Source organism: Geotrypetes seraphini, chromosome 12 (genome assembly GCF_902459505.1).
Source record: "Geotrypetes seraphini chromosome 12, aGeoSer1.1, whole genome shotgun sequence".
NCBI classification, from domain to species: domain Eukaryota; kingdom Metazoa; phylum Chordata; class Amphibia; order Gymnophiona; family Dermophiidae; genus Geotrypetes; species Geotrypetes seraphini.
In genome coordinates this window covers 43216204-43242364 of record NC_047095.1, presented here as the reverse complement: position 1 = coordinate 43242364, position 26161 = coordinate 43216204, and the positions used below count along the sequence as shown (strand labels likewise).

Genomic DNA, 26161 nt, shown 5'->3' with positions numbered 1-26161 from the left:
GCTCTTCTGGAGTCTGTCATAGGGGAAAACACTCTCCAAGGATTCAAGACAAAGTTGGACAAGTTCCTGCTAAACTGGAACGTACGCAGGTGAGGCTGGACTCATTTAGAGCACTGGTCTTTGACCTGGGGGCCACCGTGTGAGCGGACTGCTGGGCAAGATGGACCAGTGGTCTGACCCAGCAGCGGCAATTCTTATGTTCTTTCCCACCAGAATTTAAAGTTGTGATTAATGGATTTTCCTGCCGAAATTCAAACTTTGTCACCCACAGACTTTCCTGCCTCAGTCACCTCAAGGCCCAGCCAGGTTTGAGGACCCACTAAATATAAAAACTAGCTGCAGACCTCACAGCACATCCTGAAGAAAGCCACAGCGTGGTGGCTGAAACGTCAGTTCTACCTAACCAGTGGTGTAGTTAGGGTGAGCGGCGCCAGGGACGGTGGCTGCCCTCATCCCCACCCCACCGCCACACGCGTCCTTTCCCCATACTTTTTTTTAACCTCGGCGTAAGTAGCCACCAACTTGGTGCCCGCATCGGCTTCAGCGCTCTCTCTGACGTCGCTTGCTATGCGCGGGGTCCCGGAAGCGACATCGGAGAGAGTGCCAGAGCAGATGCCCGCGCCGAAGTTTAAAAGGTACGGGGGATGGGAAGGGACGTGTGTGCGGCAGGGGGGGAGGAGGGGTGCTTGCGGCCTGAGGAAGACTGCGCCTGCGGCAGACCCCCGCACCCCTGTTACTGTGCCACTGTACCTAACTAGACATAGCGAGACCTGGACAAATTCAGCAATCAGGAGTGATATCGATCCTTAGACGCAACTCTCTCAATGGCCCCCGTCTTCTTGTTTCTCAGTTTCCTATTCCCCCAAAAGAGAACTTATCCGTTTCAGTTTTTCTTTCTCACCACTCTTTATCGCTTGAGGAGACGAATGCGCTTAATTCTATTTTGCTTTTTAAAATGAATTTTGAACTGAGACTCTACAAGGGATATTGTGGACTAGTGCGATGATTGGAAAATGTGCACACATATATGAGCCATGTTGGTAGCCATTTTCTGAGCGCTATGCATTGTCAAAGAGTATACACTTCTCCCTCTGTATTCGCTGTGATAGGGGATTAACAGAACCGCAAATATTGAAAACCGCGAATAACTTTTTTATATGTTATTCACTGTTTTCTATTAAAAACCATCATGAATATGGTGAAACCTTGAATAACATGGTGGGAGACCTGGCCTGTTCCTGAAGGAGAGGCAAAACACGGTGAAGAAAGTCCTGGGAATCGGCGAGTTCTCTAGGCAAGCTGATATAATTTGGGGGGGGAGGAGCCAGCAAGCTAAAAACCGTGAATAATCGAACCGCGATTGCTGAAACCGTGAATACGGAGGGAGAAACGTCTTATTAAAAATATTAGTTTTATTTTTTGCAGTGAAATGTTAGTAAAATGAGAAATGAAAGATTATTCCGGGAATCAGAGAGTTGTGCTAATAGACCTGCGCCCATCTCTAGGATGCCTAGTGACGCCTAAGGCACAATTCTATAAAAGACCGCCTAGTGGTTGATTGACAACCTTGCCAACCAGCGCCTAAAAGTTAGGCACGATTAGGCACTGTTTATAAAATCAGGCCCTCAGAGCAGATTAGAAGGCAGTGGTAAAAGTGGCATCATGGATATCTGAGGAGAACATCAGAAATGAGAAAGCAAGACAACAGCTAGTGTAGTGCAAGCGACAGACAGGGAAACATAACTGATAAATATGTCAAGGAAAATGCAGCCTTTGAAATGTGTTGCTGTCTGGATGTGCCTAGCACAAACTACTGATGCTGTTCACGTTGATTCTCTCCTGCTGCTATCCTAAACAATGGGGATGACTATCAACCTCTGAAGGTTTACTCTGGGCCAGGTTTATTAAGAGACTTCTCTTTCTTTTCTGCCTCAGGCAAAAAAAAAAAAAAAAACACCCCAAAAAACCCTTGCATGTGAACTAAACAAATATGGAAAGCGCAATTATACCAGCACTTGAAGAAATAGTAACAAAATTTAAAAACATAAGAGTTGCCATATTGCGACAGATTGAAGGACCATCAAGCTCAGTATCCTGTTTCCAACAGTCACAAGTACTTGGCAGGAACCCAAAGAGTATCAACATTCCAGAGCTGATATTGTGATATCATAATGCCTCATTCCACCAATGACTACGAGCCAAACTCATCAGTGATGTCACAATTGTTTGATTGTCCTATACTTGGCTCAAATAAGAACATATGTTTCTACAGGATATTAATAAGTGTTATATTATATTATATTAAGTATATTAAGAGTTGTCATACTGGAACAGACTGAAGGTCCATCAAGCTCAGTGTCCTGTTTCCAAACAGTGACCAGTCTAGGTCACAAGTACCTAGCACAGTTTTTCGCAAACCTAGTATCCCTGGCCCGAGACACCTGAAAGTGTGCGACGAGAGTCAATTAATGGCAATAATTGGCGCTAAAAAGAAACATGAAAGTCGTACCCCACGCAATAGATGCACAAGCAGAAAAAAGGGAGGACGAAAGGATAGTCCTTCCTAGAATCAGAAAATAATATTAAATATTGAACTGGGCAGACTTGCACGGTCTGTGTCTGTATATGGCCGTTTGGGAGGAGGATGGGCTGGGGAGGGATTCAATGGCTGGGAGGGTGTAGATGGGCTGGAGTAGGTTTTGACAGAGATTTCGGAAGTTGGAACCCAAGTACAGTACCGGGTAGAGCTTTGGATTCGTGCTCAGAAATAGCTCAGAAGAAAAATTTAAAAAAATTTAAATTGGATCAGGTTGGGCAGACTGGATGGACCATTCGGGTCTTTATCTGCCGTCATCTACTATGTTACTATGTTACTATTTTATGTTCCTTAGGAACACACAAACTTTATTGGAGAATCACATAAGACGGGTTACAGCTCAGCTTGCTTGATTGTAATTATACATTCATTTCGTTGTCTATTTATTTTTATTTTTTTTTAATGTACCTTTATTTTCATCCTGGATAGTGTTCCCCCAATTGTTCATGGTCGGCGGTTCGCGGTCCCGGTCATTCATGGTATTTTCTGACTGCAAACCGCCGATAAGAAGAGGGCAGCAGAAGAGAGCAGCCGGAGCGCCGCAAGTGCAGGAAATCACTCACAGTACGCTCCGACCGCCTCTTCCTGCACAAAGTCGGCCCTTATCCAATCAGGAGCTGCTTTGACACGCAGCTCCTGATTGGACAAGGCCCGACTTCGTGCAGGACAAGGCAGTTGGAACGTACTGCGAGTGATTTCCTGTACTCGTGGCGCTCCAGCTGCTCTCCTGCTGCCCTCTCCCGCTGCCCTCTTCAGGCTCCCCCATGAAAAACTGTATTCGCGGTTTTTCGAGATTCATGGGGGTTCCTGGAACGGAACCTCTGCGAATCTCGGGGGAGCACTGTACTGAGGTTCCTTGTAGCTATATTGTTGTTTCCTCGTTCCAATTTATCTTTTATACAAGCATGGTTTTCCTCCCAGGCACTAGGGCACCTTATACTAAGGTGTGCTAGCGTTTTTAGCGCATGCAGGATATTACCACGCGCTATGTAGCGCGCGTTAAAGCCCTAACGCAGCTTAGTAAAAGGAGCCCTTAGTTTAGATTGTGAGCCCACCTGGGACAGAGAGGGTAGTTTTAATGTGCCTATTATATTATTAGTTTTGTAAACCACTTAATACTTATGTACATGTGGTAAAACAAATCCAATAAATACAGTACAATGCATAAATAATGTATCTTCATCAATAGTCTATAAATTAGAATGTAATACATCAATTTCTTTAAAAAATCCATTTATTATCAACATGTTTAGATATGCAAAAGTCTCTTAAATAAAAAACATACCATTAGAATAATCCTATACTCAGATCAAAAAAACACATAAGCTGATTTGTAAAGCTAATATCTATCTAAAACAGTGTGTGCCGTGAATAAACAAACAATTATTGACGTTAACCGTCACCAATTACGATTTCTGCATGCATCTGACAGCACGCTGTTCTAGAACGCTGTACAGTATTGCGCCTCCTACAAAGATAGGTGCCGGAAATGTAGGCCAGGGATTTCCCGGCCTACATTTCCGGCACCTGCCTATGATATGAATTATGTCTCCGTAGGCATTGAAGGCCGCCTTCCGGCATTAGCCATGCCCACAGTGACATTATTTATTTATTTTATTTATTTATTCAATTTTCTATACCGTTCTCCCAGGGGAGCTCAGAAATTCAGGGACTCAAGCATTTTTCCTTATCTGTCCCGGTGGGCTCACAATCTATCTAACGTACCTGGGGCAATGGGGGGATTAGGGGACTTGCCCAGGGTCACAAGGAGCAATGTGGGTTTGAGCCCACAACCTCAAGGTGCTGAGACTGTAGCTTTAACAACTGCTCCATTCTAGAAATCAAAATGTAGCAGAAGTGAGCCAAGAACAGGACTATCAAGCCATTGTGACATCATTGATGAGGTTGGCTCTTAGACATTGGTGGAATGAGGCATTATGATGTCACAATAGCAGCTCTGCTTATCAGAAACTGAAGCTTTTCAAACTATTTATTCATTCATTCAATTTTCTCTACTTTTCTCCCAGGGGAGCGAAGAATGGTTTACATGAATTTATTCAGGGACTCAAGCATTTTTCACTGTCTGTTCCAGTGGGCTCACAATCTATCTAATGTACCTGGGGCAATGGGGGGATTAGGTGACTTGCCCAGGGTCACAAGGAGCAATGTGGGTTTGAACCCACAACCTCAGGGTGCTGAGGCTGTAGCTTTAACCACTGCGCCACATTAGGCGGCCTAAAGTGCCCAGGAAGACGCGATTCTGGCACTGATTATTTTTAGGCACTGGTAGGCAACTTGAAATTCAGATAAAAATGTTGTTTTAATGGCGTGGGGGTTTTTTTTTTTTTTGGTTGAGTTTGGGCGCATACTATTGCCTAAAAACAACCTGGCGCCGTTTAGAGAATCTGGGCCATAGTGTGCAACAAAAGCAAAAAAACACCCCAAAAAATTAGTACAAAAAGTACTATTTTTAGCAGAGGAGATGGGCCTCAGAGACCTAAATTCAGGCAGTAGACTGCTACTATATATTGCAGGTCAATATCTCAATCATGGCGCCATTTGGAAAATTTTGAATCGCATAGGAAGTTGTGTTCCATACTACTGAACACTATCCCCCGAAGCCGTTCACTTTTAGCGATGTTTACAAAGTGTTTTTTTGAAATTATAGGCACTATCTTTTATTTACAACAAAATTAAAAAACGTTTAAAATATTAAAACTATTTCTAAAAACTTTTAGAAATATTTAAATTGATTAAGATTGGAACTTGGGCCGATGATTGAGATATTGACCTGCACTAGCAGTCTAGTGCCTGAATTTAGGTCTCTGAGGCCCATCTGCTCTGCTAAAAATAGTACTTTTTGTGCTAATTTTTCGGGGTGTTTTTTGGTTTTGCTCATATACTTTGAACACCCGATTGTGTATTTGTGTTAATGGTTTCGCCAAAGTCGTACAACCTCAAAGGGGGCCTGGCTCTGGGAGGGGCATGAACCGGTCAGAGGCGTTCTGAAAGTTTGCATGCAGTGTTATAGACTACCAGGGCACCAGGAATTACACCTGTTTTCAGCAGGAATAAATCTTAGCGCTATGTGAAATTCTGTAAATGTGAGCACGTTTCCTGAATCTGGCCCCCCCTAAGTGCTTAACTTTAGTAAAAGGGCCCCTGAATTAGGTGTTTCACAGGGCTAAACCAAAGTGCATAGTGAAACATATAAGTGTGGCTGTTGCACACTTGCCTCCAGATTTGGGATAACTAGCTGTTTTGCCATCCTCTACTGCAGTGGTCTCAAAATCAATCTCTTTGCAGGGCCACATTTTGGATTTGTAGGTACTTGGAGGGCCTCAGAAAAAAATGGTTCTGAGACAACCCCGCGAAAGACAAAGGCACGCGCCGACAACTGAGCACAAGACGGAGGCGCGCACCAAAGAAAATTACAGTTTTTAGGGGATCCGATGGGGGTTTTTGTTGAGGAGCCCCCCCCAGTTTACTTAATAGAGATCGCGCCGGCGTTATGGGGGGTTTGGGGGGTTGTAACCGTCCACATTTTACTGTAAACTTAACTTTTTCCCTAAAAACAGGGAAAAAGTGAAGTTTTCAGTAAAATGTGGGGGGTTACAACCCCCCACAACGCCCCACAACACGGCGCGATCTCTATTAAGTAAAGGGGGGGGGTTCCCACCACGCCCCCCCCGTCAGAGCCCTAAAAACAGTAATTTTGTGCGGCGCGCACCCCCACACTGCGCTCAATTGTCTGGGCGCGCCTTTGTCCCGGCGCGCTTTTGACCTGACACCGAAAAAAATAGTTAATGTCTTATTAAAGAAATTACAATCTTGCATGAGGTAAAACTCTTTATAGTTTATAAATATTTCCTTTTGGCTAGGTCTTAATAATAATATTGTAATTTATAGTTAAAGAGACATATGATCAAGAAACTGTTTTATTTTACTTTTGTGATGATAAACTTACCCAGGGCCTCAAAATAGTAACTGGCGGGCCGCACGTAGCCCCCGGGCCGTGAGTTTGAGACCACTGCTCTACTGTATACATGAAGCAGCACAAAATTTTGTGGCAGTGGACGATGCCAGCAAAGCTCTTTCTTATTCTTTTTCTTCTTTCGTACTCTTTTTTTTTTCTCTTGCATTCCAGTTACAAGATACAGGAATCCGAGGGGACAACTCTGCTGTTTGCATCCTGCCAGTAAGCTGTGATGTTTTTCTTGTAAACTATTCCCAGCACCTGACCTGGGGCCGTTCGTTCCTTTTTATTTCTTGAACTCATAAGAACATAAGAACATAAGCAATGCCTCTGCCGGGTCAGACCCGAGGTCCATCGCGCCCAGCAGTCCGCTCACGCGGCGGCCCAACAGGTCCAGGACCTGTGCAGTAATCCTCTACCTATACCCCTCTATCCCCTTTTCCAACAGGAAATTGTCCAATCCTTTCTTAAACCCCAGTACCGTACTCTGCTCTATTACATCCTCTGGAAGCGCATTCCAGGTGTCCACCACCCGCTGAGTAAAGAAAAACTTCCTAGCATTTGTTTTGAATCTATCCCCTTCTAATTTTTCCGAATGCCCTCTTGTTCTTCTATGTTCTGAAAGTTTGAAGAATCTATCTCTCTCTACTTTCTCTATGCCCTTCATGATCTTGTAGGTTTCTATCATGTCTCCTCTGAGTCTCCGCTTTTCCAGGGAGAAGAGCTCCAGCCTCTCCAATCTTTCAGTGTATGAAAGGTTTTCCATGCCCTTAATCATTCGTGTCGCTCTCCTCTGGACCCTCTCAAGTATTGCCATATCCTTCTTAAGGTACGGTGACCAATACTGAACACAGTACTCCAGGTGCAGGCATTTAAACTAGAAGGTGGGGGGGTCACTTCTGGAAGCCATCCCCCAGCTAAAGACAAGAAGCCACGGTAGTTAAGATAGCAATGTAAACCACCATCTTAGCAAGTCACGTCTTAACCATGCCGTAGGAAGTGAGACTAACACAAAATCTATGCAAAAAAATGAGATCACCACTGAAAGGTAGCTGGAGATCAACGAACACAAACACTCAGGGGCTGATTCTGTAAAGGGTACCTAAAGTTAAGCAACTGTTAGGCCCCTAACTTACACCCCCCCCCTCCCTTCTTTTACAAAACCGTAGTGCAGTTTTTAAAGCCAGTAACAGTTCCGACGCTCTTAGGAATTCTATGAGCATCAGAGCTGTTACTGCCATAAACGGCGCTATAAACCGCCCTACAGTTTTGTAAAAGGGGTGGGGTTAATTGGCAAAATATCCTTAATAGCCTCTATAACTGGGGGAAAAATTAATTGGGTGATGGGACGCCAATCCAATTCTATAAAAGATAGGCGCATAGCGCTTAGCGGTACCTAATGCCTAAGTGAGTGTTTTTATGGGCAGAGCGTGACTTAGGCTCCGCGAAACGCAATTCTCCCAAAACTTAGATGCCTGAAATGTGTGAGGAGGCAGTGGCTGTAGCCAGATGGATGCCGGGCTGTAGAGACAGAGGTGTAACCTGCAGAAGAAAGGTGTCGGGTCAAAAGCGCACCGGGACAAAGGCGCGGCCAGACAATTGAGCGCAGCGCGGAAGTGTGCACCGCTCAAAATTACTGTTTTTAGGGCTCCGACGGGGGGGGGTGTAGGGGGGAACCTCCCCACTTTACTTAATAGACATCGCGCCGAGTTGTGGGGGCATTGTGGGGGGTTTGGGGGGTTGTAACCCCCCACATTTTACTGAAAACTTCACTTTTCCCTGTTTTTAGGGAAAAAGTTAAGTTTACAGTAAAATGTGGAGGGTTACAACCCCCCAAGCCCCTCATAACACCGGCGCGATGTCTATTAAGTAAAGTGGGGGGGTTCCCCAACAAAAACCCCCGTTGGAGCCCCTAAAAACTGTAATTTTCTTCGGCGCATACCTCCGTCTTGCGCTCAGCTGTCGGCGCGCGCCTTTATCTTTCGCATCGTTGTCTATGAACCAGAAGAAAGGGAGTGTTGATGCCCCACTTGGAGTACGGTGTTCAGTTTTGGAGGCCGTATCTGGCTAAGGACGTAAAAAGACTTGAAGCAATCCAGAGAAAAGAGACAAAAATGGTATGGAGTTTGAGCCAAAAGATGCACGAGAAGAGGCTGGAAGACCTGAATATGTATAACTCTAGAGACGAGGGACCGGGAAGATATGATACAGATGTTTCAATATTCAAAAGATATTAATGTACTGTAGAAACAAATCTTTTCCAGAGAAAGGAAAATGTTAAAACTAGAGGGCACGAATTGAGGTTTCGGGGTGACAGACTTAGAGTAAAGTTAGGAAATTCTTTTTCACGGAGAAGGTGGTGGATACCTGGAATGCCATCCCAAGGGAGGTAGTGGAGATGAAAGCGATGACGGAATTCAAAAAAGCGTGGAATGAACACGGAGGATCCCTAATTAGTTAATGAATGGTATAAAACAAAGGCCAGTAGTGGGCAATCTTGCACGATCTGCGCCCGATATATGGTGATTTGGTTTAGGACGGGCTGGGGAGGGCTTTGATGGAAACTTCAGTAATAGGATGATTCGGATAGGTTGGAGTGAGCTCCAGAGGCAACTCCAGTACCGGGCGGACATCTATGATCTCTTGCCCAGAAATATTAAAGAAAAAGACAATTTTAACCATGAGTTTATAATGCGAGTGATTATTGGGCAGACTTGATGGGCCGTTCAGGTCTTTATCTGCTGTCATGTACTGTGTTACTATTGTTACTATAACCTGCCTCTATGACCGATACCCTCAAGGCAAGGTGTGATCACTATTTTTCCATTGTAACTCTGCTTGCGATGAGCACGACTGCAGACTTTGCTAGGTCTTTCTTCATATTATTCACACCATCTGGGAGGGGTGCTCTATTGCAGAGTTTGGTATCATCCGCAAAGAAGCAAATTTTACCCGACAGCCCTTCAGCAATATCGCTTATAAAAATGTTAAAAAGAACAGGCCCAAGAACAGAACCTTGAGGCACACCACTGGTAACATCCCTTTTCTCAGAGCAATCTTTATTGACCACTACCCTCTGTCATCTTCCACTTAACCAGTTCCTGATCCAGCCCGTCACTTTGGGGCCCATCTGAGCACTGAGTTTATAAAATTGCCATTTATGAAATGGAGCAAATCTTGACATTCAGCAACTTTGCTGATTGGTCTGTGATTCAGACTTCATTACCCATCAAATTAATTTTTCAGTTTGGCAAGTCTGCAAAACATTGTTGGAATATATATTCCAAAAGAGAAGAAAAACATTTTGTATAAGAACAAAGACCACTGGCCTTTGCATATGATATTGTCAGAGTGACATTTGTTCTTGGGATTCATGGGAGGAATGGATTATTAATTTTTTATCATTATAAAACAGTTTGAACTTTACACGGTGCCAAGTTGGCTTCTGAGTGTAGAAACAGAACAGATTGAATCCATAGAAGCTAACGTTCCAAAGATTTGGATACAACAAGTGAAACACCAGGTTTCCATCAGTTGGAGTTCTAATTAGAATGTAGTAAAGATCTATTAGTCCGGCATAGAACGACTGGATTTATGAGAGCAGTGAAGGTAGTGAAACTGGCAGGGATGGGGAGATACCCCCTCCCCCTCTACACTGCAATAAGGTTAACTGGGCAGATGATTAGTGGGTGAAATGGTCCAGATCTGCCAACATCTTCTATGTTACTAAGGGGTCCATTTTCAGAGATTTACTCAGCAGCAAAGACAATCAGTTCATTTTTATAGTTCAATCTATTCAGGTCTTAATTTTTTTTTGTAATCAAAGGCAGTTTTTTGTTGGAAAAAAAAAGGGGGAAAAAAAAAAAAAGCAACTCAGCAAGTAAACTATATCAAAAATTGCTGTATTTAGAAGTATTTAAGTTTGAAACTGAAAATCCACCCAAATCTAGCTAGACTAATTTTGACCTTTTAGATTAAGCCTGCAATTTCATCTACCTACTCTTACGGCCTCTTTTACAAAGCCGCGCTAGCAGCTGCGCTGCGCTAACGGCCCCAAAGCCCATAGAGATTTCAAGGGCTTTGAGGCTGTTGCCGCAAGGCAGCCGCTAGCGTGGCTTTGTAAAAGAGGCCGTTATGTTACGTTAAGTTAGTTGGTTGGCATTAAAAATTCTTTTTTGTAAATCTTTATTAGTTTTCAGTTATTAACAGTGCAATACAGTGAATTTAAACATAAATGAATCAAACAAAAAGCACCTTAAATATACAAATATTTCAACAACAAACGTTTTCACCTCCCCTCCTCCCCTTAACTAATGAAAATAAAATCACATGAATAATTGAGCGATACAGAGGCATTATAACATTCTTAGTCTTGTTTACCATCCCTTTTCTAATAATTCCTAACATCTTGTTTGCTTTTCTGGATAACGCCACAGGACTTGGCGCACACATAGCTCTTATGTACTCCTTCCTCAATGCAAGGACACACCAATGGTATAAACTAGCCTCCCCCCTCCCCCCACCCCTTTCATGCGTACATAGGAAGAAGCTGCATGAATCAACGTCCATATACCATGGACCATAGGCAGCAGAATGCTTTTTTGTTTGGGGGGGGCTGCAAGCTCCACCCCAGATCCCTCAATCTCTGCCCCAGACCCCACCCCCATAGTAGTACTAATTGTAATACCATTTTTTCCATTCATTTTTTCATATATACACACAATATAATCTTATTAACAATACATAATGGTTAACCACAAAATTAAACTATGCAAAGCACATTGTATGTTTCTCAACATTCATTCTTACCAGAACACCTGGCCTTCGTCACACATGCAGAACACAGACAATCCCCTATGCAAATACAGGACCACAAACAAAGTACTAATATATACAAACCAAACCCTAAGATTCAAGACTGCATGCAGTTCAACCCCCAGAGAAATTGAAACAAATGCATTTCTTCCTGAACAGTGCAAAATATACACAGCAGATGTAAATTCTCAAAACTGACACAATTCAATCACTAAATTGAAAATAAAATCATTTCCCCTACCTTTGTTGCCCAGTGACTTTGGTTTTCAAACCATCTTTCCCAATCTCTGGCTGCACTTCCTTCTGTCTGTGCTCTTAATCATGTATCCAGGACCACCTTATCCATTTACTGATTTTCTCTCCTTCACTTTCTGCCATACATCCATCTTTCAAAATAGAACAAAACACATCATCAATACTGGGCAAGTTTCTCAAATAATATCATCATGTAACATTTAAAGGCTTTTAAATATTTAAATGTGCTCATAAGCTCTTCAGCAAGGCGCCATAACAGCGGTACAATGTCGCTGGAAAGTTGCTTGAATTTTAATCATAACACATTGCATGGAGCAAGGAATCTTGCTTCTACTGGAGTGGCAAATGTTATGGCTCTACAAAAGCTGTTTAACAGTAGACCACTTATCTGAAAAGGTCAGTTCACGGCTTCGCTAAGCTACATCAGGAAGCCTGGAAAGATAAGCTTTTTGTATTGATTTTATTTTCTGTATGAAGTGCCTTAGTCCTTTGATCTACACACTTGAAGGGAGGTGGGAGGGAGGGATCGGAAGGTGAGCTTTCTTCAAGTTCTGGAGGGTGGGATTAGAAGGGGAGCTCCCCCTATGCTCCCCCCCCCCCCCCCCCGTGATCTCCGCTCATTGGGCAAGCACCTCTTATCTGTACCCTTCTCTTCCACTGCCAAGTCCAGACTCCGTCCCTTATTTCTTGCAGCGCCGTATGCCTGGAACAGGTTGCCTGAATCAATACGTCGTGCTCCGTCCCTGGCAGTGTTCAAATCCAAGCTAAGGGCCTTCAACTCTTAACTCCCCCTCACTGCTGTCAGATACCTAGACCCACTATAACCTCCCCAACCCTGAAATGTCCTGTCTAAATTAGATTGTAAGCTCTTCTGAGCAGGGACTGCCTATTGTATGTTAACATGTACTGCGCTGCGTACGCCTTTCAGCGCTATAGAAATAATAAGTAGTAGTAGTAGCTTTCACCAGGTTCCAAGGGTTTGGGGGGTGGGGGTGGAATTGATACACTTCAGGCCAGCCCTGGAAGCTTATGCGAGTGCTGGTCAATATTTAGCACCGGCACCTACAGCTAAAGAATTAAGATAGCTATTTATGTGGTGCTGTTTATTTGCCTAGTTTTGCTAGCACTTGCACCAAATATTGCCAGCCTCCATAGAGCAGCCAATTCCTCCACGAGTTAATAATAAAATAACATCTTAATAATAGCTTGCATTGATAACAATGCCCCTTAGTTTAGTTCAATTTACCTGGTAGCTTTTAACCAGCAAGGTTAAAAGCTGACTTCTAAAGAAACCCTTTTAAGATGGACCTCCATGTTGCTTATATCAGTGTTCTTCAACCACCGGTCCATGGACCAGTGCCGGTCCACAGAAATTTCCTGCCGGTCCACAGGGTCAGCACGTGCATCAGGCCCAAAACAGATGTTCTTCAACCGCCGGTCCACGGTGCGATCGATGCGGCGTTATCTTCGAGCCAGCTCCCTCTTCCTAACTGATTCAGTGCGCAAAGCCACGGGCAGTGGCTCCTACGGGCATCCTGCGCCTGAACCGGAAGCCTTCTCTCTGACGTTGCAATGTCAGAGGGAAGGCTTCCAGATGAGGCACGGGACGTGCATGGTGCAATTAGTGCTATTATGGGGGCGGGGTCTGGGGTGGAGATTGAGTAGAGATGGGCGGGGTCTGGCCCACGACTTAGCCCAGTGTTCTTCAACCGCCGGTCCACGGACCGATGCCGGTCCACAGAATAATTCTTTTTTTTCTGCCGGTCCATAGGTGTAAAAAGGTTGAAAAACACTGGCTTATACGATAGTTCCACTGTATTCCCTTCACGTATATCTACCCAGCATTTGGGTCCTGTACTGCAAAATTCAGAGACATACCTAAAAGCTGGCACAAAATAAATCTTTGTGAGGCTGAATTAAATATTTCCCAAACCAGTCAAAGTACCTTTTTTTTGTTTGCTGCTTAAGGAAAAATTGCCACAGGCCTGGTAGTTCCAGATGTCTAACTGTTGATATGGCTTTTGAATTTTGCAAAAAAAAAAAAAAAAAAAAAGGAATTTCACATAGCTTTGCACCCATTCATTCGAATGGCTTAAATCTGAGTAACTGTTTTGTAGCTGTGTATTTGTGTGTTTCAGAGATTCTGTTTCGTTCCTCTGACTTCATGGCTAAAAGAATTGAAAGCAACATTGTGCAATATTGACATTTCCCTAATCAGTTTCACATAAATTGTTAGACATTCGCCCTCTCATTTACCATAGCAGACATGAAGGTTTGAGAGAGATGGTTTTTGACAGCCTTTATCGACACATTCTGGTTTGATTCTTTGGAATGGTTGTATTTCTCAGGATTCCTTTGGACACGTTGCTAATGACCTGAGAATAAGTGAACTTCGCCCTTCATTATCCGAGGCTCCCTTGTACCCACCCAAGCTTGTTCTTCTGGGAAAAGATAAAAAAGGTACCTGGGAAGCGATTTAGTAAATGTATGCATGCTAAAATCTTTTTTTTTTTTTAAACTTTAGAATGGCTTGCAAATATGATTGAACACCACAAGATATATATTTTATTCAAAGCAGTTTTGCTTATAGTTGTATAAGTGATGATGTGCTAGCTACTAAAACGTGTTGGGGGGGGTTGATCAATTTCTTTCAGAATCAACGGATGAGTCTGAAGCCGACAAACTCCACTGCCTGAATAACAGTGTGTCTTCCGGCACCTACTCCGATTACTCCCCTTCCCAGGCTTCATCAGGGTCCTCGAATACGCGTGTCAAAGTGCAGACGGCAGTCAAGGATGGCGTAAATAGCTCGCTCTGGGGCAATAGGTGTGTTCGAAACTTTTAAAACTGCAATAGTCAAGCCTGTGTTTTTTATATTTGACTTATTGTTTAGAAATTCCCAGCAAGAAGAAGCATGTGTACCCACGAATACTAATGACGTATGAAGCTAGAAGTACACTAGAGTCTGCATGTCCCATAATCCAATGTTGATCACTTCTCTTCCTTGTGGTTTATTAGGTCAAGTGTAGGTTCAAAGTTATAAGCTCAAGATGGTCCCTTGGCAGTCTGACAGAAACTGAAAGCCATTGCAAAGTTTCAAGTTTATTTATTTGATATACCGCCCATCATTACATCTAGGCAGTTTACAATAAATTTAATGAAAACATATCTGATAAAAACAGGGGATTAAAAGATAACATTATTACTGGGACACAGACAATTTTCCAACTCTCGCTCCCATTCTGATAAATTCCACCCAACACCACCTACATTGAAGGGTGGGGCTTTTCCCCTCATCGCATGACATATGGGGTGATCAATTCAGGATCAACCACTGATTCTTCCAGGGGCTGATCAATGCGGTATTCGTACTGATGCTGCAGACGTTTCCGGGTTTTCTTCCCACTGCGCTGGGGAATGGGGAGCTCCGAGTGATGGGCAGGCAGTGGCTCTGTGAAGAAGTATGGATGGCCCGGATCCTGTGTTTGGGTACAATAGGAAGCGCTTGAGTAGGTCCAGGGCTGGAGGAGGTACACTATAAAGATCAATAAGTTAAAACAAGGATTCAAACTGTTAACGAGGTGGTAACACACATGTGCAATGATGGTTCCCTTCAGTTCAAGTGTTGGTCCTTGCATAATGCTAATGACCTGGGTGGAGGAGTACTGGGCATATCATATTGTTTGGTTTGTTTTTTTTTAAATCATCTTTATTGAGAAGTCAACGGAGAACAGAAACAACAATACAAGAGAATACTCTGACACAGAAAAAGATTCACAAATACTCACGTCGGTTAGCATATTACAGACATAAAAGGCATCAATTTGCTTCCCTGCGAAATCCGCCCAACTAACAGAATGGTATCTTACAGGAGACACAACACGATGCAACACATAAAGCTTTGAAAAGGTTTTATTGAAAAGAATAATAGTTATTATTTTTTTTTTTTAGTTCAAAACTTTTTATTGTGAGTTATGAATAGTACAAAGAAAACAAGCACATAATCAAGAGTATCACACTGAGATACAACCATACATAGTACAACAGTAAGATCATCGTATTATCTCTGATGGAAACTAGTCATGAAACGAAAACAACGCACTAGTGCGAGAGAAAGGAAGAAGGAAGGAAGGAAGAGGCAAAAAAGAAAAAGGGGGACACAGAAATCAGAAGGTAAAGTATGGAATGGTTGATAGCGCACATTAATGAACCTTTTCAAGATATTTCCAAGGTGAAGTAGGCATCCCGGAGGGAAGATTTGTGATACAGCGCTTTTCAATAGCATATTGTTCATGTTTATTATACAAACACAGTGAATTCCACCAGAACATATAATCCAGATGCGAGGCCGATTTCCAATTCCGAAGGATATGCATAATAGCAGTGGCAAACATAATGTCTATCAACTTCGTCGGGCAGTCTGTGTTGACAAAACAAGAATGCTGAGAACGAAGCATAACAATGTCAAAGGTAATGTCTGATTGACAGGCTGTGATAGACTTAATTGTCTTCCAGATACTGTCCCAGAAAGAGCGAACAGCAGAACAATGAAATAGCATGTGATCCAAGGTGCCATCAGCGTTCTGACAATGCCAACAGGTAGGAGCAGGTCTCAGTTTTGCCTTCCACATGCGGTGAGGTGTCCATATTGCTTGCCACATCACAAAATAGAGGGATTGGGAAACTCTGGAGGACATTAGTGGGCGATTAGTTCTCGTCCAGTATAGGGACCAGTTAATGTTCAAAAAAGATGACGATAGTGTCGATTTCCAGTGAGTCATATCTTGACAGGAGAAAGTGTATTTGTAGTCTCTCACGATGTTGTAGAACAAAGAAACCGCTTTCCCTTTGAATAGCGCCACGTTGTTCCAATACTGAAGAGAAGACATGGAAGGAGAAGGCGTCAAGGAGGGCACAGATGATATGGTCAAAGACAAAATCAACCATTGAGAATAAGTGTTCACAAGGGGAGGAAACTGAGCACACAAGGAGGCATAAGTCATCAACTTATTATTACATAGGAATTGGTCTACAAACCAGAGACCTGTCTTCTGCCATTTTTTCCCCCAAAAAATTTTACCATTATGATTTAATCTGGGATTGTTCCAAATAGACATATTTGTAGTACTAGATAATGGGGAGTCTGTCATAGCATCCAGATGTCATACAGCCCGCTGAGTTCCACACAATAAACCATATTTCTTCAAGTGGGTAGGGATAGACATGGTGCAGAAAGAATATATGGGGAACGGATGGCATATATGAATTTCCAGTTCCAACCAAGGAGGTAAATCCAAGGGGAAGTGATCACGTGTCCAATGAGCTCCATATTTAGCCAATGAGGCCAAATGGTAGAAGTGAAAATCAGGTAAATTTATACCCCCTCGTTCCTTTGAGGCACGTAGTTTGGCAAGAGCAATTCGGGGTTGTTTATTATTCCAGAGAAAACACAATATATTCCTATCGATCCAGGAGAAGATCGATTGTTTACATAGTGATGGTAACATGGATAAAATGTAATTGATTCGAGGCATAAGATTCATCTTAATCGAAGCTAGGCGGCCCCACCATGACAAATACAGGGGGGACCAGGTGGTCAGAGTGTGTTGAATGAGAGATTTAATCTTTGAAATATTGAGGTCCATAATAAGGGAAGGATCCTTGTGTATCATAATGCCTAGGTATTTAACTGGTGTGTCAGCCCAATGAAACGGAAGATGAGCTAAATCTGTCTGGAAAATAAAATCGTTCAAAGGAAAAAGTTCAGATTTTTTCCAATTAACTAAGTATCCAGAGAGGAGTGAATATTCTTTAATAATGTTAACAAGAACTGGGAGAGAAGATGTGGGATTGCGGATGAATAGAAGAACATCATCGGCATACGCCGCTAATTTGATTTGTTGATGAGAAGATGGGATGCCTTCTACGTGAGTAGATTGGCGTATGGCTTAGAGGAGGGGTTCTAAGGTGAAGTTGAACAACAGTGGGGAGAGGTGGCACCCCTGCCTAGAGCCACGATGTAAGAAAAATTTATTGGAAAGAGAATTATTAATCAGAATTCTAGATGCCGGACACCAATATAGTGTTTTAATCCAATCAATGAAATAATCTCCAAAATTGTACCACTGGAGGACCCGCAGTAGGAAAGGCCACTCTACACAGTCAAAGGCTTTTTCAGCATCTATGGCCAGTCCGACTACCGGTTCCGAGGTGGATTTAGCAAAGGCATTAATATGATGGAAAAGTCGCAGATTATCTCCTATGTAACGTTGTTGGATAAAGCCTACTTGATCTACATGTATTAGTTCAGCAATAACAGTGTTTAACCGGGTAGAGAGTATTTTAGCCAAGATTTTGTAATCTAAATTCAAAAGAGAAATGGGTCGATAATTTTTAACCAAGGTTGGGTCTCTATCAGGTTTTGGGAACACTATAATAGTGGCTTCTGCGAAATTAAATTGTTTATCGGGAGAAATATGAATAAAGTTGTAATATTGTAAGAGATGTGGGGCCAGAAGGGCGCTAAATGTTTTATAGAATTCGTTGGTAATCCCATCTGGGCCAGGGGCTTTGTTTTTCGCTATGGATGCTATGGCTGATGTGATTTCATCTGCAGAAATGGGATTTTCAAGTGCAGATTTAGCGGAAACTGTTAATTGTGAATGGCGTAAATTATTTAAGAATGTGTCAAAGTCAGGGGCAGGTGTAGGAAGTTCAGAATTATAAAGATGAGAATAGAAAAGCTCAAATTGGGCTTTAATAGAATCAGCATTGGTGACTAGTTGACCTGAGGAAGTACAGATAGATGAAATAGTGAATCTTTTAGATTTCGTTTTAAGATAATTAGCAAGTGGTTTTCCCATAGTATTGTCTCCCATGTAATGACCGGAGGCCATCACAAACAGATCTTGCCTAGCCCTGTAGGACAATAAGGAATTATATTCATATTTGAGTTTTAACAATTGATAATAAGTAGAAAGATCATGAATATGGTTCACCATATGTTGCAGTTCTAGTTGTTTGATAGAGGATACTCGAGGGAGTGCAGAGGAGGGCGACTAAACTGATAAAAGGTATGGAAAATTTTGCATACGCCGACAGGTTAAAAATGCTGGGGCTGTTCTCCCTAGAGAAGAGGAGACTTAGAGGGGACATGATAGAAACCTTCAAAATCCTTAAGGGCATAGAGAAAGTGAATAAGGATAGATTCTTCAAACTGTGGGGAGCCACAAGAACTAGGGGTCACTCGGAGAAATTGAAAGGGGACAGGTTTAGAACAAATGCTAGGAAGTTCTTTTTTACTCAGAGGGTGGTGGACACATGGAATGCGCTTCCGGAGGATGTGATAGGCCAGAACTCTGTACAGGGGTTCAAGGAGGGTTTGGATAGGTTCCTGGAGGATAGGGGGATTGAAGGGTACAGATATAACTTGAGGTAGGTTATAGAAGTGGACAGAAACCACTTCACAGGTCGCAGACCTGATGGGCCGCCGCGGGAGCGGACCGCTGGGCGAGATGGACCTCGGTCTGACCCAGTGGAGGCAACTTCTTATGTTCTTATGTTGTTCTTATGATTCTAATTCTTTCTCTTTTTTCAAAATGAGTTTCTTCTTCCAGGCCGAGAGTTTAATCAGTTCACCCCTCAGCGTGGCCTTATACGCTTCCCATATGATGGAAGGGCACATCTCAGAATCTTTGGTATTAATATCAAAGAATTCAACAGTAAATAATCTAATTTTATCCGATAGATGGTTGTTTAATCTCCACGAGGGAGGGGTAGCAGGTGGTACAGAGGCAAGGAGGTAGAAAGAGACAGAGGCGTGATCAGTGAGATTGATAGGATGTATGGTGGCAGCAGTTAGGAGATGAGTGAGGCTAGAGGACACAAGGAAATAATCAAGTCTTGTGTAAGTATTGTGAGGGGGAGAAAAGTGTGTGAATTCCTTTCCCTTGGGGTTAAATAATCTCCAAGGATCAAGAAGAGAAAAGTTTTTTTATAAGGTTATGAAGTTCAAGGTATGTCTTGGATTGAGAGGGTTTACAAGAAGAGGATCTGTCTAAGACTATATCTTGTATTTGATTGAAATCACCACCAATGATCAAGGGTTTGGAAGAGAATTCAAGCAAAACAGATTGAATGTTCCTAAAAAATTCCGGATGGTCTGAAACCGGAGCGTACACATTCAGAAAAACATATTCCACTGAATGTAGTGCAACGTGGGCCAGGCACCACCTTCCCTCTGCATCCGCTTTGTGTGATAAAACAGTGACAGGAATAGAATTCTTAAAGAAGATAGAAACCCCATTTTGCTTTTTATTAGGAGCGGATGAGAACACGTGAGATGAATAGCCCTTAATGGACAATTTGAGAGCAAATGCAGAGGGGAGAATAATTGTTATAAGCAAGTTAGAATAACAGTTAATACTGTAAAGTTCAGCATTATATTCTTTGAAGTATAGTTACGAATGCTGTGGATTTTGAGACAAATGTCCCAAGTATTGAATAAATATTTTCTACCAGCTCATCCCTAGATGTTAATGCTGATTGGTCCCCATATTATTGCCTTAGAAAACTTAAAGCCTACTGTCATTCAGATTAAAAAATTACATTGGCGCAGGCATTGTAATCACTGTTTTCCGATTGTGTCTGTGTCCATGAACAACAAAGCTCTTATAAAAAGAGAGATCTGTATCAGTTTCAAGTTTTATTAAAATTTCTTATACCGCTCATTCAGACTTCTGAGCAGTGTACAATTTTTTTTTGAACTTTATTTAGTTTTTAATGCCAACAAAAAGTGCAATACAATTTATATACAAATAATGATGATAATAATAATAGTAACTTTTATTTGTATACCGCAATACCACAAGCCGTTCAGAGCAGTTTACAAGCACTTATAATCAATCAGTATCTATACAAAAAATAAAAAATTCCCTCCCCCATCCATCATTACCATCAGGAATAATACCAAAACAAAAGATATATTCCCCTCCCGCTCCCCCTGGAACAGTGTACAATTAAAAATAAAATAAAAACAGAATTACAGGTTAATAGAGCACAAGGGGAGTTAGTGGCTCAGGGTGGCTGATATGTGCCTTGTTCTGTTACAATCATGGTAAACTATTTCTAAATCGCATAGGATCGGAGAGAGTAGAGATGACTGATTACTTAACAAACCAATCCAAGCCTTGAGGGCACATTTCTTTTTGCGTTTTCCCTGCCAATGTTTCATTCTTTTTCAATCTAATAGATATCTTTTCTACGAGCCCCAACAACTAAAGGCTTTTCTTCAAAATAAGCGTAAGGTCCAGGTCCAGATTAAGGATACGAGGGACGAAAATGGATAATAGTTATCTAATGTGAAGTATAGAAATAATGAGACAAGTAGTTTGAGACGCCTTTTTATTTTTGTATTTTGTTGTTTTTCTTGTGTTTGATCTCTTGGGAGATGACCCCCTACCTGAAATCTCTCTCCTCAATATAGGGCTCCTTTTACTAAGCTGCAAAAAGTGTTTTTTAGCTCACGCAGAATTTTAGCGCGTGGTAAACCCGCGCTACGCGGCTAGAACTAACACCAGCTCAATGCGGGCGTTAAGGTCTAGCGCACGTGGCAATTCAACGCGTGCTAAAACCGCTATTGCAGCTTAGTAAAAGGAGCCCATAGTGGGCTTCTAGGGGAATTGTATCCATTTAAATTCTGAATTGAATGAAGTTTTCCTTTATGTAACTTTTGTTATGTAATCTTTGATATGGCTATCTGATTTCTATTACTTCTTTAAACTTCTTTTCTATTTTTGCATTATTTTTTGGCATCCTTTGCTAGTTGGATATCACGTTATATCTTATCATATATGTTTTGAATTCTTAGTGAGGACTTGCATTTGCACTTTATATTTATATTGCTTCCTCTCTTCTTCTGTCATATTCTAATTGATTTGTATATATTTGTATATTATGAATTACTAGTAAGCACTTGCACCTTGTATTTCATCTTAGAATCAGTTTTCATTTAACTACTTTTCATCACGTTGCACTTTCCATGGTCATTGTATTATTGTATTTGTCTATTGTATGGTCCATTGTACTATTGTATTAGTTTATTTATTTATTTATTTAATTATTTATTCATTAGGTTGGTCTTCAGGGAGTGTATGTATTTATTGTGCCTTTACCACCCCTTTCCCATGGTGTATAAGTCTGATTTTTCATTGGGAGTGTGATTTCACCCACACGCTTATTAGTTTCTTTATGGACTACATGATGTAAAACTAACTAAAAAAAAAACTCCATAGACTTCAGCTAATCCAGAACGCCGCGGCCAAGCTTATTTTCGCTAAAGGCAAATTCAACCACGTCTCCCCACTCCTGTCCAAACTTCACTGGCTCCCGGTTCACTCCAAAGTCCTCTTTAAATGTGCCTGTTTAGCTTTCAAGATCCTACATGGCATCCTCCCTCCCGTTATCCCACTCTTCTGGAACTCCTCTAACCCTAATTCCACTAGATCCTCCCCAAAACTGAAACTATCATTCCCCTCTGCAAAAGGTATATCCCGCATAGAAAAACTAGGAACATCCCTCCCCTTTAGAACCACAGAACTCTGGAACAACCTCACATCCCCACTCAAAATTTCAAGCTCCCTTCAATCCTTCCGCAAACACCTGAAAACTTGGCTCTTTTCAAAAATCTAACACCTCCCGCTCTTTGGTACCCTGTCCCTCTTTATCTTCCTAGCTCCTTTCCTATAATCCTTCATTGTAGCTCCTTTTCAATCTAACCCTGTAAACCGTGCCGAGCTCTACGCTTGTGGAGATGGCGCGGTATACAAACCTAAGTTTAGTTTAGTTTAGTTTAGTATGAGGCAATTCTCATTTAGACTACGGTCTGGTGCTGGTCACCTTTGAGATATCGCCTGAGCCAGAGGTTTACGTTGATGCATCAAGGGCTCATACTGATGTCCATTATTTAAAAGCCTTTTTTACTTTATCAGACTCCTTATCCCAGGGACCAGGCATGCTAGCCAATTCCTTAGTGGTGTTATTTCTAGGATAGTATTGGCTATTATCCAAAAGGGTTACATTATTGTTCTATTACCCAATGCATGAATATGTTATATTTCAATTTCAAATTGAATAAAGAAATAATTTTATTTTTTTTTAAACGCCCAAACAAACCAATCCGTGTAATATGAATTTTTACAAGAATAGTGCAACCGTATAAGCTACGTATGTCAGAACGTTCTTATCATTTAAAGACAAGACCAGATTGTAAGAATTGTAATCATTTGTTTTTTGCTCAGTATTTACTTGTTTTCCTTTTCCACGGGTAGCTAGTTCATTGTCTTCTCTTTCACCTTGCAGGCTCACACAGTCTTTTCCGCAGCCTCTCGAGACAAAGCCATTACTTAGCCAGAGAGAGTCTGCTCCAGTGGGAAACTTACAGTCACGCAACGACAGGCGGCCTCTCGGTGACAACTTTGCAGAAAACTGGAATGACAGCTCTCACTATGATAACACAGGGTTTGTTGCAGAGGAGAACACGGTGGAAAATCCTAGCTCAAACCCCCTCTTAAATGCCAAATCGAGAAGCACATCTGCTCATGGACGCAGACCTTTAATTAGACAAGACAGGATAGTTGGCATTCCTTTAGAGCTAGAACAGCCCACACACAGAAATACACCAGAATCTGAAGTGCCTCCTGCAAATCCTTGGCAGAACTGGACGAGAACCCCCAGTCCTTTTGAAGACAGGACAGCCTTCCCTTCCAAACTGGAGAGTACTCCCACCAGCAGTCCTTTGCCTGAGAGGAAAGACCAGTTGGCCAAACAGACATCGGTAGAACTGCCCAGCACATTTTCCTCAGGAGCAGCATGGGAATATCATGATTCAAATGCTAACAGAAGTCTGGGCAATGTCTTTACGCACATGCACTGTCGTCCAGAATCTGCCAAAAATGTTATCTCTGTCAGCAAAAGTACAGAAAGGCTTTCTCCTCTGATGAAAGATTTGAGGTCTAGTAGGTTTAAAAAGTCGCAGAGCATCGACGAAATAGACATTGGTGCGTTTAAAGTTTACAATATACCGCTGGAAAATTACAACCTCCGTAACTGCAGCCATGGAAGCCATGACAGACAAGATATGGTAATAGGACAGGAGCACAGTATGTCCCGTAGCCAGTCTGTGCCAATGCTAGATGACGAAATGCTTGGTTTTGGAAATGTCAAGGGACAACAGCCTCAAAAGACGGCTGTGACCAAAAAAGTCTATCAGTTTGACCAAAGTTTCAATCCAAAAGGAGCAGTGGAAGTAAAAGCTGAAAAAAGGGTACCGCCACCATTTGCACAAAATTCAGACTATGTCCCACAACAGAACAAAAATATTGCAAAAGATTTAGCCAGTCCGAGAGGTTACAGAGGATATCCTCCGATAGAGAATATGTTTTCCTTCTCACAGCCTTCAGTTAATGAGGAGTCCGTTGCACCTCATTTTTCAAGTCAAGGATCAAGACCGGGATTTTTGAAAAGAGCAGATTCTTTGGCAAGTGCCACAGAAATGGCTATCTACAGGAGGGTGAGCGAGCCACATGATATGTCTCAAAGTGACAGGTATGGGAGGCCTCAGTTTAGAGGACCTATGGAACGCCAAAGTAGCATACCAGTATCCGAGTCCCAGTTTCTGAAGAGAAATGGCCGATATGAAGATGAGCACCCGTCATATCAAGAAATAAAAACGCAAACTGGAAACTTCCCAGTTAAAAATCTTACACAGAGGAGGCCTCTCTCTGCAAGAAGTTACAGTACAGAGAACTATGGAGCGTCCCAAACCAGGCCTGTTTCTGCTAGGCCTACAATGGCAGCTCTGCTTGAGAAGATGCCGTCTGATTATAACATGGGTAAATATGGAGATAAATCCTCAGACAATGATATCAAGATGAGGCCTACCCCTGGGAAAGCTGACGAAAGCTGTGCTAAGATGCCCGCTGACTGGAGACAACAGCTGCTTAGACATATAGAAGCTAGAAGGTTAGACAGGGTACGTTTGTCATTTCACTGTACAAATATCCTTACAGCTTTCAGGTTTACACCGTGATATTTCTGTGAATACGATGTTGAGCAAGGCATGATGGCTATAAATATCCAAATGTGAGGTGATAACAAAATGCCCTGAATTTGAGTTGCAGCAAAATGGCTTTTTTTTTTTTAAAGGTCTTGGGTTTATGTGAAAGGACTTGATTACAGAGATCGTGGTAAGAAAGGTGCACACTTGTTATGTTCTGTCTTTAACTATGGTGCTTGACATAAAAGAAAAACCACAAATTTGTTCCCTCTAAGCTGAGCAGGTGTCCTCCAGCTGCATTGCTACCACTAGGGGGTGGAATATTTTCAGTCGCTAAGGACAGGTATGTTCCCTGGAGTCCTGCAGAACTTGCCTGTCCCTCACAATTGAAAAATGTGACAGTAAAACAGCACCCTCTATTGGTGAGACTGTGGGTGGAGGACTCCTGCTCAGCTTAGAGGGAACAGTCGTCACCTATTTATTGTGGAACCTGAGCTTGAAAATAGCCCTGTCTCTGCAAACTTCTTGTGTCAGTCTTAATCTGATTCCTCATTTAGAACGAGAGATGCAGCACGGTTCCCATCAAAGAGTATCATGCCATAAAACTGTTTATATCCAGTCTTTTTTTTTTTTTTTTTTTAAGAAAAAAGGTAAAAGAAAAAGAACAAAGCAACAAGAAAAGGCAAGGGGGGGGGATGTCTTTTCAACAAACGAAATCTTTATTTGAAATAAACGGGTCCCGACGAGGCGTTTCGCTTTATCAACGCAGTGAAAGTGACTCCAACACAGTTGTGACTGCTTGCGAACGGGTCTCCTGTTGCCGGTTTTTTCCAACGTTGTTTACAACAAAGTGTCCCCTAATGAAGGCGTCTATTGAAACGCCGAAACAGGGATCCTTGTCGGGACTTGTTTATTTCAAATAAAGATTTCATTGGTTGCAAAGACATCCCCCCTTGCCTTTTCTTGTTGCTTTGTCTGTATTGCAAGGCGAAGGGCTCTTCTGTTTGTCCGCCCGTCATGTTTAAAAGAAAAAGAAAGCATAGATCAGATTATCCATAATGAGTCTTTGGTCTGAATGAAAGCTTGTCTCAGAACATCGAGAAATAACAGGCTGGAAGTTTCAGCCAGCATGGTGACAACTTTAAACACCGACACCAGTACTTAAAGCAATATCTATCTGTAGAAGTAGCAGTGCTCTGCATAAATGAATAGCAAAGCCTATACCAGGGGTAGGGAACTCCGGTCCTCGAGAGTCGTATTCCAGTCAGGTTTTCAGGATTTCCCCAATGAATATGCATGAGATCTATTTGCATGCACTGCTTTCAATGCATATTCATTGGGGAAATCCTAAAAACCCGACGGGAATACGGCTCTCGAGGACCAGAGTGCCCTACCCCCTGGCCTTTACCAACCAGTTACTATTTAACCAGCAGAGGTCAGTGTGTTTCAAGTGCTGACCATGTGG

At 42.3% G+C, this 26161-nt stretch overlaps 1 protein-coding gene across 8 annotated transcripts in view; it reads left to right on the top strand.

Annotated features, from left to right (window-relative positions):
- Positions 1–26161, top strand: part of LRRC7 (leucine rich repeat containing 7) — a 464098-nt gene that overhangs the window by 349690 nt on the left and 88247 nt on the right. For 6 of the 8 annotated variants that reach the window (XM_033916811.1, XM_033916809.1, XM_033916810.1 and 3 more), the window contains 4 exons: positions 13991–14102; positions 14297–14468; positions 16158–16241; positions 23001–24672. In XM_033916811.1, the coding sequence (XP_033772702.1) occupies positions 13991–14102; positions 14297–14468; positions 16158–16241; positions 23001–24672 (2040 nt within the window). The remainder of the gene's footprint in view (positions 1–13990; positions 14103–14296; positions 14469–16157; positions 16242–23000; positions 24673–26161) is intronic. The other 2 variants (XM_033916815.1, XM_033916814.1) reach the window with 1 other exon arrangement.